We start from the raw sequence: 14423 nt of genomic DNA on the forward strand, positions 1-14423 counted from the left end.
TACATTTAACTATGTTTCTTGTTTATCAGCCATTTGAATTGGGGCGGGTGATGGCAGTATCTAGCGGAGTAAAAACATGGTCTTCAAATAAAACAGTGCTACCTCTTGGTGGAGATAGCACCCCGATTGTACATGCACGAGAACCAGCCCTACCACACATAACCCAGACTTTCGCAGATTGTACCCCTATTACGATGGACAAAGAATCATCTTCACCCAATCTAACCCCAACCCCAGCAGATAGTACCCAGTTCCTGTTGACACAACACCATCTCCACCATAGAGCTCCCAAACAAGAGCAGTTAGTAAGGCATCTCCAGTGCCCAAAGCGCCAGTACTACCACAGCGAACCCCAACTCCACCAGTTAGTACACCTATTCCTGTGGAGGAAGCACAACCAGCCATTCATAGTTTAGCATCTATCGCATTTGATGTTGTTAAATCCTATGTGCGTATCTTCCCATCATAGAAATATTATACTGAAGATGAAGGAAAATGCCAGTTGCAGGTGTTTGTCCAGGAGTTATGTGTAAGTAATGTTATTCATGTCAATTACTTTACTTTGTCCCATACATTCTACCTCCATGATGGTTATAATACATCAAATTTTCCCATTTTTCTCTATAGAGAAGGACCAAGTTGGAAACTCAGGACGAGGTAACCTGTGCTAATACCTCTGCTATCTCCAAGAATGCTTGGTGCCAGTATCAGAATTACCTAAAGAAAACATACTTCACTGGCAAAGAAACTCATCGAATTCCCTTACGTTCTCCTGAGACACATTTACTAGACGATGACTAGGAACGCCTTGTTCTGTACTGGTCCCGAACCAAGAATGTGGTAAGGTCTATGAGCTCATTTTTTATTTTTGAGTACTATATGCTTGCGTCTTACTGTACTCTGTTCATGTAGAACAAGTGCTTACACCTGAAGAACAACTGTTCTCATTTAAGATTCCATTACTATTGTGCATACTGCTTTTCTCTTGTATCACTATATTTACTCATACAAACTTATTTTTAAATTGAAGGATCCAATCGAAACTCCAATGGCACAACAGGTATGTTTACGCATTTGTCTTTAATAGGTTTGCTCTTATAAATAGCTTTGTTGATTTCAATTCAATTGTGTATACAGTTGACTTCTCATATCATGCACATTACTAGCATCACAACAGGGCCAATAGTGTTATTGTACATGTAGACCCGTGGTACCCATCTGAAATCTTGTTGTGCCGTGTAGTTTCCCATGCTTTGTATTCTTTCAGTGCTGCTTTGTCTTGAACTGATATGATTTGAACTGTGTCTCTATTTTGATTTGGCAAGACAATGCAGTGACCATAGGACATAGATATATGTTTGTTTGATGCTTTTATTATGTACTACTTGGCAATAGAAGACTTGGTAGTTTAATCATGTCCACCTTACTAATGAACTGGTTCACCGAAATGAGTTTCATATACCAGTACATGCTAAACATGTTATGTTTATGCTTGTTTCTTCTTTTAGAATGCTGACAGAATATTGGGGAAGAGTGCCTTATTAAGCAATGGTAAAGGAAGTAATGCAGATAAGGTTTAGGATAGTGAGACATCCTTGTTGGTCTCCAACAAAGCTGATAAAATAGCTAGGGAAAACTATCTTGAAGATAGTGAGACAACCCAAAAGTCTTGTCTTGGTTTAGTGTTCGAGTTACTGGCCACTATCGCTGGCACAAGCTATTCAGACTCACTCTCTGAATCAGTTCGGTTTCTTGAGTCTCAACTACAAGCTGAAAGACATCGATCAACTGTGCTGCGACAAGAAGCCGAAGGACTTCGGAAGTCCCTGGAGCATTCAGATGCATACTTTCTGGTGCAACAGCAATCGTTGGAGGATTTTAGCACCAAACAGGACAAAGCTAATAAGCTTGCTAAGCTTATTGCCAGCATGGTGGATACCCAGGATACCGTTTCTTGAGCTCTTCTGAAGTTGTTTCAGTTATGGACTTGTTTTGTTGTCGCGTTTATTTGCACTGCTGGCCAATTTAGACGGGCAGTGTATGTAATATGTTGCTTTGTTCCCTATATTTACACTGGTGGTGAACTTTGATGCCCAGTGGATGTAATATGTGTTATAGCCGTAATAGCCTAGCGTTAGTTGCTTGCTTATTTATTTCCTTATTGTCTTGTTTAGTTGTTTGCTTGTAGTCACTGCAGTTCTTTTTCCGCATTTTTCTAGTGGCCACAATAACCTATTTTTATAACTAGGCCACAATAACCATGGCAACACACAGACTATTGTAACCATGGTCCTGCTACCTTTTGTAGTGACCATGGCCCTCCATGGGCTGTACGATCCATGGGCCTTCTACGGGCCGTAGGATCCATGGGTTGTAGGATCCGTGGGCTTTCTATGGGCCGTAGGATCCATGGGCCTTCTATGGGCTATAGGATCCATGGGCCTCCTATGGGCCTTCTACGGGCCGTATAATCGTTTCGCCAAACATGGGTCGTACTATTCATGGACCAATAATGGTCTGCAAAATGAGCCGTAAACGGGCTAGAGTGGAAATCGTATGTTTTATGGCCCGACCATAACGGGCCATTAATAGGCCGTATTTGATGACAGTATGAAAACAGCCCAACGGGTTAACGGGCCACAAACAGGCCGACTGTAACCACGGGCTGAATTTGGCCCACAAGCGGAACAGGCCAGTAACGGACCGTAAGTAATCGAATTCTGGAAATGAGCCCAAGAATAAATGGGCCCTTAGAAGGCCAAAAGTTAACACGGGCTGGAAACAGCTGACAGGTTAATGGGCCGTTAATGGGTATAAAACGATACTCTGTTCATTACAATTTCATCTCGGGCCTTTAATGGGACCAGGGTTACAAAGTGCCTCCTATGGGCCGAAAGACGTCATGGGCCATACATGGGCCGGAAGTTACAATGGGCTGGAATCATATTAGACGGCCCAAATGACACTACTGGGCCAAATTCCGGTAGGCCGTAACAGGCCGTGAGTTAGCGGGCTATAAATGGGCTATATGCGAACAGACCATTAACAGACTTTTCCTGGGCCGGCCCACTACCTTTTAACCAAGTCAAACGGGCCGGCCTTTTCACTGGAATGGGCCTCTGTTGGGCCGTGCCACGTGTCGATGTATCATAAGCGCCTTCGGTCCAATGAATTGATGCCATCTGTCCCAACGGTGAGCGGACATGTGGTTCCTCTGGCCATTGAGAATTTTACATGTGGAAAATCCCCATTGGTCCAGGCTGTTAACGGGTTATCGGATCCAAAGCGGAACCCGATAGCTTAACCGCGACCTGTTACGGTGGATGCCATGTGTCGGTCACCCTTGACGAAAGCACTTCTATGACGCGCGATTTATCGTCATGGAAGTGGACACTTCCGTGATGATAATTTTGGTAATGTCATGGAACACTTCTACGACAACACATGTATGACTATCTTGATTCTGTCATAAAATCGTCATGGATGTACATGCATGACAGAAAATGTGACCTACTGTGACAAACACGTATCATCACGGAAGTGTATTTTTTGTAGTGAAGTAAGTGTCGAATCCCACATGGAGCGAATAGGAAGGCACCACAAACCCCGCAACTACGTTGTTACTTCACGCAGCTATGTACGCACCCAAACCGGAGTTTGGAAATAAATGACACTAAGTTAGTAAAGACGATGCTTTAGTAGTAAAGTGTTCTCAAGGGTTTTGGAATGACTACCACTAATATGAACTATCGTATCCTCTAGTCACTGGTCAAATGCATAAGTGGGCAGGGCCGGGTATAGTACACGTTCTACTCGAGGTAGACTTCATGCCACGCATGCCAGCATCATAGTCTCTCCCATAGGGTTACAACTCATGATAATTAAGGGTTACCTCGTGGACGCGACCTTTCTAAAGGCTCTCCATAACTCCCCTATCAATTGCAATGGCGAGGAATCAAGGCTTTTACTGTCACCTCAAATTACCCCAACACCCCAACCCTTTGCAACGAGAACAATATACTTCACGGCAACAAGGCATAAATGTGAGTGAGTGCTCCTCTCAACATTCGTGAAGGCTACTAACTCGAATCATGAACATGTAATATTGGATCATATCAAATATCATAAAGCGTTCAACCATATCCTCAAGAACTATTACAACTACTCAATCAATGACATGAAGGTTATGGACAAGTTACAAGCCGACATCAAGCCAAGGAGGGGAGAAGCATGGTGGAGATGGCAGCACAGTGGCGATGGTGATGACGGTGCTCGTGCCAGTGGTGATGGAGATGGGGGAGGCACCGGTGACAGTGCCAGTGCAAGGGCACTAGCTCGAAGGCCAGTGCTCATGGTGGTGGAGTCTCCTTTTTCCCTTGATGTTGTCCCTCCTTCTCTGGTGGTGGAGCAACAATGGAGGTGTTCTTGGATTTTTGGTGATGAATGAGTGAGATGGTGGTGACTAGGGTTGGAGAGGTGTATATAGGGCACCTCCTCTGTCTCCTTCGTTGATGTGGTGCATCCAAGGGCTCAAGATGAGCCTTATCCTCTCCCAATCCCTTCATTATGAGCCGATGATCCCGTGGGAACAATTGGGGACGAAACCGGTGAAGAATCCCGTCTAGAAGGGAAACTTTTGGAGCTATCTGCATGTCATACAACCGACAAAACGACCGGCTACGGTCGCATGAAACATCGTCTTTTGGCCTAACCTTCTCCGGTAAAACAACCATCATTTCGTCATATGAACTTGGAACTTGACGTTCTTGGGCTCGTTGGATTCGTATGAACGACATCGATCCATTCCTCGTCTTAGAAATTGATTTGGAGCACTTTGGATAATCATTTTTTCTGACCTCTGGAATGGCTAAGTCCGGCCCTTAGGTGACTCCATATTGAACCCATCATTGGTTCTTTCATCTTGCTTGGTCCTAGGTTACTCCAAAACACATGTAGACACAAGAAAGAAAACTAATAAAAACCAAATAAAATACTAAATGTGCAATGCTCACAAGGAAAAGTGTAAATACCGGTAATCATGCATAATGGACAACTATTTGGTTCAATGGGACATAATATATGAAGAGAACATGCAACAAATGAGCTCTAAAACTGCGCAAAATATGGAGCCATCAAGGAGTAGCAAATACTTTTCTAGCGATGTTGCCAGGGAGTTTTCTACTACAGAAAGAGGTGCATTCACACAAACACATTACATATGTGTTATCTATCTTGCCTAGCTATGCTATCTTTATCATTGACACACACAAAAAAATTAAAAAATAAAAATAAAATATTTTGGATGTGTATTTTTCACCATTTGAGCCTCATCCAGTTGCTAATCTTTTCAAGTTTGCTACATGTAGTAAACCAATAGCTAATACCGAGGAGGTTATAAAAGAAAGGGCTCCTGGGATACACTTATTGAATGAAAGCATGATTGCAATGATATTAGTATGGATTCATTGCGCTAATGATATGCAAAGCTATAAGCTAGGGGATGATGAATTTGATGAACATAATAATTTTAGTCCCCTATTAATGAGGAGGTTATAAAAGAAAAGTATGCTTGGAATAAACATGATAATATTTATGATTCAAGGGGAGAAGATGACACACTTGATGAAAGTGATATTTCTAATTTTCTATTCTTAGTTATGACATACTATGAAAAGGGTACACATCGTTGATCTAGGTGTGGGAACTGACAACCCAAAAACAAGCTAAAAATACCCTGAAAGAGAGAGCATCAAAAGATGCATGAGTGTTTCTCTCTAGTGAGCCTTGGAGTAGCCTCGGACACTCTCAGAGGCCTTCAAGCCAAAAACAAAATGTTCCTATTTAATCTCTAATGCCCCTTAGAGATTCCCTAGAGCCTTCGGGTCTCAGACCCTTCGCGAGCACCCCCAAGATGCATGCATCTGAAAACATAATTTGTATGTTTTCATTCAGATGCACCTTGTAGCTACCTTGGATCCTTTGCTAATCCCCCGACCATCCAAACTTACTAGGAAGAGAGCCCAACATGCCTATTATGGATAAGCTTATAAAAGGAATACCCCCCCCCCCACAAACAAGGTGATGACTTCCACTCTCTCTCTCTCTCTCTCTCTCCACTATAGTTGAGCACCTTCAAAGCTTAAGATCTTCCTCTATAGCCATCCATTCTACCTATACTTTTAGGTGGAGGGGAGTAAGAGGAGATCCGGATCTACAACTCCAACAAAGAAAAACTTGAGTTTATTGATTCCCCATGCGATCCTTTGCAAATCTTGTTTCTTGGGTTTGTGGGGAACCATAGATGGTTGGGTATCACCTGGGAGCTTCCAAGTTGTGTAGTTGTGCTCTAGACTCATTTGTGAGGGTTTGGAGCTCACCCCAAGAGCTACCCCTTGTGAGAGGGTGCTTCGACATTCGTTGGTCAAGGAACCTAGAGACTTATATTAGGTGAGACATTCATTGTTCTGGGAGCATCCCTTGTTCCCAACCTCTCCATAGAGATAACACTCTCCCAAGAGTGTGTACTTCTGATTACACATTTTGTTTCTGTCACATATGGTTATATCTAGCCCTAGCTTTACTTGTTATTACTTGCTTGCTTGTTTGTCTTGTGTATACCTTTCTAGCTTGCTGCAACGCGTCATATAGGTCATATCACTTAGTTGCATTTGTAAAGAACTTACGATTTTGCATTGCCTCTAAAATCAACTAAGACAACACTAAAATTGATAGTTTGTTCATACCCTCGCCTAACAGTCCACATACCGCGCATCTTTGATCCTTTAGTAGTCAACGCAGATAATATAGAGGTGATCCATAAAATGAAGGAAAGGAGTTTTTTCCTCGGGTGGTGCGGCAAATTGTTTTTAAGAATCAATGCCCTTTATTAAACAGTCAAAACGGTTGGAATACCAACATCGATGGCGGTGACAAAAACCATACTCGACCGTCAGTTATGTAATGAAGGGCATATCTAGAAAGATTTGTGCCTCTGCATTATAGGCTCTATTCTCACGAATAAGAACTACATAAACTAACCTTCAGATAAGAAACTTGATTTTGAGAATAAGGTGATCATACCTTCCCATTCCATTTTCCTTTAAGCTTTTGCATGCACCTTGTAGTCACTTGCATTTTGGGCATGGAATATGTTAAGATCTCTAGCTAAAGCTAAGCCTTCACAACAATTGTCGATGTAGATTCCAGCGGACCCGGCTTCAGGTCCTCGCGGCGGAGGTAAAACCGTACTCCAGCTCTGATTATATTGATTGGATGTGGTACAATGAGTAGGGGGGTCATAATGATTGTAGGTATACAAAAAGTAGATTGTGTGTCTATTGACTAGCCCTGCCCTGCCTCATAAAGGATGCCCGGGGCTAGGGTTTACATGAATCTTAGACGGTATCTGAAGCGGTGGAGGAGTCCTCCTGGAAGCCGCCCCCCTTGTTTTGTGCTTCAAGTTCCCCGGGCCTTCCCTTCCAGAGGGCCCACATGTGGGATCATGGAAAGGGTGCACACCGACCTTGGGGGCCTCGAACCGGCCTGATGGGACAGCTTTTGGCGCCATAACACCGTCAACAACCCATCACCTTCAAGACCTTCGAGTGAGAAACTCCCTGCTAACCATTGTCGGCGAGCCTGGATAATTTCCTCTGCCCGTCCGCCACTATCACCACAGCCGCAACCGCAACGTAGTCACCACTCTTCTCGGCCGTAGTGTCTACTGTGAACTTTTAGTAATGCCCCGGGGTTGGAATCTAGCACGGCGTTAAGCATTGTACTAACACTGTTACCTTTTAAAAAAAGAGAAAACGTTTAATGCCGGCAAAAAAGCCAGGAAAAATGGCCTTCCTCCATTTCTTAGGGTTCAAAACATCTTTACACAGATTTGAGGCACCCAGCGGTAAGCAGAAACGGTATATCCTCCAATTTCGTTGCTTGAAGCCATTTCACAGCTTGGAGAACCACAATTTGAAAAGCAAACCAGTTGACCAAAGGCCATAAAACCCAAACCCATCCGGACTCTTCCAGAGAGAGAGAAAGAGGCGAAAAATAAACGCAGAATTTCCGAGTCCCCGATGCCGCCCATCTCCCTCCTCCCCCTCCTCCTCCTCCTCCTCGCCGGCGCCGCGGCGGCGGCGGAGCCCCCGACCCCTACCCCACCGCCTCCCGCGGCGAAGAACAAGACCATCTACGAGCTCCTCCCGCTCTTCGGCCTCCCGGCGGGCGTCTTCCCGGCCAACGTCACCGCCTTCTCGCTCGCCGGCAACGGCAGCCTCGCCGTGGACCTCGCGGGGCCCTGCTACGTCCACTTCGAGTACCTCACCTACTTCGAGCCCCGCGTCACGGGCGTGCTCCGCTACGGCTCCCTCACCGAGCTCGAGGGCGTGCAGGTCCGCCGCTTCCTCGTCTGGTTCAGCGTCGTCCGCGTCAAGGTCGACCTGCCCCCGCCCCCGCGCTTCGTCTACCTCGACATCGGCTGGATCACCCGCAAGCTCCCCGCCGCCGACTTCCAGTCCGTCCACGCCTGCGAGGCCGGCAAGCGGCGGAGGAGGTGCCGCCTCTCCTCCGCGCTCGCCGCCGCCGCCGCCTGGTTCCAGGTCCGATGCACTCCGCCCCGCCGCCCTCTTGAGCTGTTTGATTGAACCCCACGGGTTACTGAATTTTCGTTTACTGGATGGATACTAGCAGCTTTGTTGGTAAATTTAGTCCCGATTATTAGATCATAAATTAAGCTGTCGATTCATCTTAGTACCACTCTTAGTTTCGCGGGCGACTTGTGATCTTTCTAGAGGCTTACTCCAGTGGTAGTTTGCTCTGACTAAATGTACATTTCTGAGGTGCTGCGTAATGCTGTGAAGGAAAAACAAGCTGATAGTCGCCTCCTGTGTTCCAATTTTACATGGAAAACGATAGATGGGACATGATTAATTGCAGATTAGCATGTGTGGTTGCATCCCGTGCAAGTTCTCTAGAGTGGTAGTTGGTTCTGAGTAACTGTACATTTCTAGAGGCTTACTCCCGTGTGGTAGACTGGTAGTTGGTTCTGAGTAACTGCATAAACAAGCTGACTGATAACATAATTAATTGCAGATTAGCATGTGTGTTTGCATAAATTGACCCATCAGTTCATCGTAGCACTCTTAGTTTCGTAGGCGACTTGTGTTCTTTCTAGAGGCTCACTCCAGTGGCAGTTGGCTTTGACTAACTGTACATTCCTGAGGCACTGTGTATTGCTGTTCGGGAAACAAGCTGATAGTTGCCTCATGTGTTCAAGTTTTACATGGAAAACGAAAGTTGGGACATATTTAATTGCAGATTAGCATATGTGCTTGCATCCTGTGCAGCTTTTTTGGAATGGTCATAAACTGGATATCCTATAACGAGAGACATGTTACACATTTACTTGAAAAGGAAAAAACATATGGTAATACAGAACCGGTAAGCAAGGTTGATTGCTGCTAGAGATGCCAATGAAGTGCAATAAGCAGGTTGGTATTCAAGTCAGTAAATGTGGCGTTGTGCCATTCTTGAACTGTGTATCCTCAACGGCGTTACTGGTTAATATTACTGGTAGAGAATTAGCTTTGTACCATCTCAAAGGTGTGTATAACTTGGGGGAAAAAACAGTCGAATATGAGGATAGCTTGTAGGGCCCAGGGATACATGGCATTGAAACGTTTCCAACTAGACGATCTTTGTGATGGTATTAAGAAATTGCCGACATATAATAGTAATCATATAGATGATTACTTTGTTCTTTACTTAACCTCTGGCAAATTAAATTCGGGGTTGGTCAGTGTATGCACTTCTCTTTGACCAGATATATCATTATCCAAGTGGCGTGAAAATAGCTACACTTCTTGTCACATCATTTCCTGAATTTGACTTGTGTGCACTAATTTTATTTCAAAAATGTTGCACATGGGGCTTGTAGATAATGCGGTTGGTTATACTTGTACATCAAAGATGTAATCAGAAATATGTCTTTATCATGGCACCAGAGTTTCAATGCTCTACCTGTCTGCTGCATTAACTTCCTGTTTCTAAATATTATTATGAACCTTGCAGGACTTCTTTGCCCAATTTTAGAGGATGCAGAAGGTCTAATTTTGTGGCAGCATCACACGAGGTAAATGCAGAATTTTACTCTCTGTTTCCGTGCCCTTTAGTACAACCATGTAGATGTTCCAATCATCCCTGTTGATACACTTTGATTTCCGTGGATCGTCTTCTGTGAGGCACATGTAGTTTGGGGGTATGCATGTGGCTATGGATCTATTGCTATGACTGAAGAGACATTTTTAAAGTGAACAAAAATTATATTTGAGAGGCATATGTTTTGTATTTGCTGTTTCAAACTACAGAGAACCTTGCAGATTTCCTGGACTCCGTTTCCTTTTGGAATTCTCCTAACTACGCATTCTTGATCACTGACAAACATGGATCTGCAAACTTCTATGTTTACACTCTTTTTTTCTTCTTGGTTTTTCTTGTGAAAATTGATGACATCCCTATATAGAGACCTGTTCAGTTTAGGTAGCATGCCTTCTGATGCTGGTACCTTGAAATAACAAGGGTAGCACTGGCCATCTCCTCTTCTGGACAAATAACAGTGTGGATATGATATATTTATCCAAAACTTGGTCAGAATGGATCATAATCTAGACAAATCTTGTCTTGTTTCTGGTGACAGATTTCAGATCATTACCTAATAAATTGTTAGGCATTGAACACATCAAGTATACAGAGTAGTGACGGCTGTGCCCCCAAATTTGGAAAATACGTCTAGAACAAAACAAGAATCTGGGAATGGCCCAGGAGAGCTGTTGGTTGTTGGCTTTTTACACCCTCATTTTAATGCGAAGTGTGTCCTGATTTTTCTTTTCTGTTGGTGGTCGGAAACTAAAACAGAACTGCATGGCATATACTTTCAGGCTTCCAGTTTCAGCTCAACCTTTCTGCATGAACAAGCCATCAGCGATGCCGAATTGCTCAACCCTATTTCACATTCTCAGATTAGGGTAGCAAGTATTCTGGTTTTAATAATTAGAGTGATATCAGATTTTGACCTCGGCTCACGGAGAAGAGAACATGACTCCTTTTTAGCAGCACTAGCACCAAGATATAAAATGATGCTTCAAGACCTTATTCTCCCCAAGTTGCTCTTGCATTCTGACTGATAATATCGTCTGATAAAGTAACATTGCAAAGAGGAGTACGAAGAGCATTCAACTATTCACGGCAACTCATGTACGTTGTGGCCTTCGTTCGGGTTTTGCGGAATTATGTTGAACTGGGCGGGCGATGGTCCCGGAATACAGAGGAAGAGCCACCGGATGCAGCAGGGGAAGGCGACGATGCTACAAAGTTGGTTGCTGGTAATGATGCCGAGGGGTGGTGCCCTTGATGCCCAGTACCTGCGAAGCGAGACGGGCTTGCTGTAGAGAAAGGTGCTGCTGGACTTCTTGGAGTGTTGCCCTGTAAGATAACAAAGTGGTTTTAGCTCAACACAAGGACAATAGCACAGAGTTAGAACGCAGCAATCATTATATTCTACTAGATACACTTCATTCCACCATATTATATCTGAGAACTTTAAATACAAAAGGAAATCCAGAACATGTAACAACATCCTCAAGCCTGAGAACTTTTAAGAAAATCAGGATTTATTGCTGAAATGAAATTACTAATGTAGACTCATTTTCGCTAGTAACTTAAATTGATTCATTAAAGCATCCAATAGCGAAATATAGATTTGAGCTCGGAACATGGCCATTGCAAAAACTTACAGGGTTGTGGTTGCGAGAACCGAATGGAGACCTAGCAAAAGAGGCTGTTGAAGGGGAAATACTGTGAACATGATGCAAGGGGCGTCCAGGAGTGCCCTGGTTGGAACCAGCATCTGACTCCCCAGCAAACTCGCTGAAATTGACATCAACGGTCATTCTGGGCACCTGTCTAGGAACACTTCCATCAGCTGTGTTTTCTGGCGGCTGAGGAATGGCAGCACGCAGTGAAGCCTGCATGCTACGTGTTCTGATTTCTTCTTCGGCATTTAAAATCTGTTCAAACAGCCAAAATTAATCTTACATAGTAAACTGACTAGTGACCACCGCGGATAATTACTTAAAGAAAATAGAGCATGCAACCACCAATATGTTTGCACTTACTGTGTGACTCCGAATACATATTCCCCGCAAAATAAAATAAAAAACTCTGAATACATATAATAACAAGGTTACATTGCATATGCACAGCAGCATGATTAATATTTTTACAAAATATTTGATAAAGAGGCATGTTTGAAAGCCTACTATAAATTCCATCCGCTTCTTATGTCTGTTAGCATATATAAGCAACTGCAGTTACTTTGCACAAATCTTCCTGTCCATCCTGATGAACTTTTTACAATTCAAATTTGTTGTAGTACTTCATTAGAAAGCGGTGGATATTTGAACTATGAATTTATTATTTAATCAGTTTCATATTCAGATGGGATAGCAAGTTCGCAATTTTTGGATTCATATAGTTCGAACAGAAAAACTCATTCGAACCAGTGTATTCTAAGTGGCTACTCAATTAACGATGAAAACAGTCAAATCCAAACACATTAGAACCACCGAATATCACATGGTATTCAAGGTTCAGTTACTTAAGCAGACAGGACCGTAACAGGGATGAAGAACATATCAACTTGTCCCAAACCGCAAGTGCCAGTCAAAACAAAGAAAATTATTACCTGCTTCAGCATCTGCACAAGGTCATGCTTTTTCTTACTCAAGGTATCCAGCTTGTCAGTCAACTCTCTCTTCCTTTCTTCAACTCCATCAGGTTGACCCACCTAAACCAGAAATAGGACTCAGATCTAGATGAAAAAGAGAACACACACATATTTGGTGCTCGCAAGCATAATGCACGAAGCTTCCAAGCATAGGTAGCTAGCTTGCAAACAAGAACAGTATGCGTGGTGTGGTTAATCAATTCTACTCAGGATTCACAAAGCACTCAGCAAAATCTCCGTGGAAAACTCAGGAATTAAACTGTTGTTCAGCAGCAACCAATAATATATTTGTATTCTCGGGAAAGAGCTGACTGTTGTCCAGTGTGGCCAAGAAGCTGAATTGTTGAGTAGGAGTATAAAACTCAAAAGCATCATTACTTACTGGCTTATTCCAACCCAGAAAGGAAGAGGCAACCTAGGAATTTCATCCTACTTCCAACACTGTGCTAAAAGTCTAGATTCTAAGATAGAACCACCATAATACTACCATGATGAGTAGCAATTCCGAAAATCTACTGTCGGGACTTCACAAGTAGTCATCCACCAATGACCTGAATCTAACCCTAAGCCATTGTTAGCAGGATGGCAGCTAAAATCCCACATAGATCAACAGGAAGCTATGAGGAGCCATGAGTTTTCACGAGCCTCACCTCCGAGTTGGGGTCGAAGCCTTCGCTTTCGCCTTGCCCTTCTTCAGGGTCACCATTGCCGCCGGCATCGGCATCTCCGGCGACCACCTCTCCCGCATCGTCCATTTCCACATCCTCCACCGCCCCCTCCTCCTGCTCCTCCTCCTCTCCTTGCTGCTGCTCGTCTTGCCCATCTCCCTCCCCCTGTGGCTGTTGCACACCCTGTCCCTCTTCCTCCCCCTGATGCGGCTGCTGCTGCTGCATCGGCACATCATGAGCCTCCTCCTCCTGCCGCTCGGCCTGATGCTGCTGCTGCTGACCCCCGCCCACCTCCTGCGCCTCTCCCACGGCCGCGGGGGCCGCGGCGCCGTCGTCCGGGCGGGGGTTGGGGGAGTTGGGCCGGGGGGCTCCGGCGAGGCGGGAGACGGCGAGGGACCGGCGGTGGAGGAGGCGGCGGAACTGGGACGCGGAGAGCGTGGGCGGGGGCACCGGCCAGCGGCGCGCGGCGGCGTCCCCGCCCCGGTGGAGGTTGCCGCGGTACATCGAGATCGCCACCATCTCGCCCTGCCCGTGTGGCGGTGCGCCGGGTGGGGTTTCGCTCTTCCGCTTCAGGGCGCGGGCGGCCGGCGGCGGCCCTGGGTTTCGGTCAGCCGCCGTTGGGCCTTCACGGCGGATCTATCCTTCGCGTTCTCCTTGCGGAATTCGTCGCGGGCGCTGACCAAACTCCGGGCCTCCGGATCGGATTAGTTGCTGGGCCCTCCCGGTTTTCTAGCTCATTTACTGCTGGTTAGCTTTGGGTTTTTTCTTTTTGGTTTTTGAGAGAACAGCTGTGAGTTACTTTTTTTAAGGGTATAAAGCCAATCTATATTCAGCAAAAGCCACAAGGACCTGGACCAAATGTGATGACCTGGACCTAGAGTAAGAGAATGCTTGACTAAACTATGCGCTTCATGATTGACAGCACGACATTCAAAAATGAAATTACAGTTGAACAAAGCTGCTAAAGATTT

At 44.8% G+C, this 14423-nt stretch overlaps 2 protein-coding genes across 3 annotated transcripts; one reads left to right on the top strand and one right to left on the bottom strand.

The window, feature by feature from the left end:
• The first annotated feature begins 8011 nt into the window (after nt 1-8011).
• LOC119276589 lies at nt 8012-11066 on the top strand. Of its 2 annotated transcripts, XM_037557698.1 has the most exons (3): nt 8012-8600; nt 10072-10132; nt 10938-11066. In XM_037557698.1, the coding sequence occupies exons 1-2, from the start codon at nt 8079-8081 to the stop codon at nt 10090-10092; spliced, it is 543 nt and encodes a 180-aa protein (XP_037413595.1). In that variant the 5' UTR covers nt 8012-8078; the 3' UTR covers nt 10093-10132; nt 10938-11066. The 2 variants fall into 2 exon arrangements, with proteins under 2 accessions (XP_037413595.1, XP_037413594.1); XM_037557697.1 differs by lacking the exon at nt 10938-11066 and having other exon boundaries at nt 8014-8600; nt 10072-10384.
• An 82-nt stretch (nt 11067-11148) lies between these two features.
• LOC119276588 (cyclic nucleotide-gated cation channel beta-1-like) lies at nt 11149-14164 on the bottom strand. Its single transcript, XM_037557696.1, has 4 exons — nt 13435-14164; nt 12743-12844; nt 11793-12065; nt 11149-11481 (listed from the first exon to the last, which is right to left on the bottom strand). The coding sequence occupies exons 1-4, from the start codon at nt 13969-13971 to the stop codon at nt 11287-11289; spliced, it is 1107 nt and encodes a 368-aa protein (XP_037413593.1). The 5' UTR covers nt 13972-14164; the 3' UTR covers nt 11149-11286.
• Nucleotides 14165-14423: the final 259 nt, after the last annotated feature.

The sequence above is a fragment of the Triticum dicoccoides genome, chromosome 3B (genome assembly GCF_002162155.2).
Source record: "Triticum dicoccoides isolate Atlit2015 ecotype Zavitan chromosome 3B, WEW_v2.0, whole genome shotgun sequence".
Classification (NCBI taxonomy): domain Eukaryota; kingdom Viridiplantae; phylum Streptophyta; class Magnoliopsida; order Poales; family Poaceae; genus Triticum; species Triticum dicoccoides.

Excerpts from the sequence above, each read along its gene's own strand:
- LOC119276588 (XM_037557696.1), bottom strand. The coding sequence starts at position 13,971 with ATGGTGGCGATCTCGATGTACCGCGGCAACCTCCACCGGGGCGGGGAC. Across the intron at positions 12,066-12,742 it reads TTGTGCAGATGCTGAAGCAG|ATTTTAAATGCCGAAGAAGA; the intron begins GTAATAATTTTC and ends CTGTTTGAACAG. Across the intron at positions 11,482-11,792 it reads GTTCTCGCAACCACAACCCT|GGCAACACTCCAAGAAGTCC; the intron begins GTAAGTTTTTGC and ends GTTATCTTACAG.
- LOC119276589 (XM_037557698.1), top strand. The coding sequence starts at position 8,079 with ATGCCGCCCATCTCCCTCCTCCCCCTCCTCCTCCTCCTCCTCGCCGGC. Across the intron at positions 8,601-10,071 it reads CCGCCGCCGCCTGGTTCCAG|GACTTCTTTGCCCAATTTTA; the intron begins GTCCGATGCACT and ends TGAACCTTGCAG.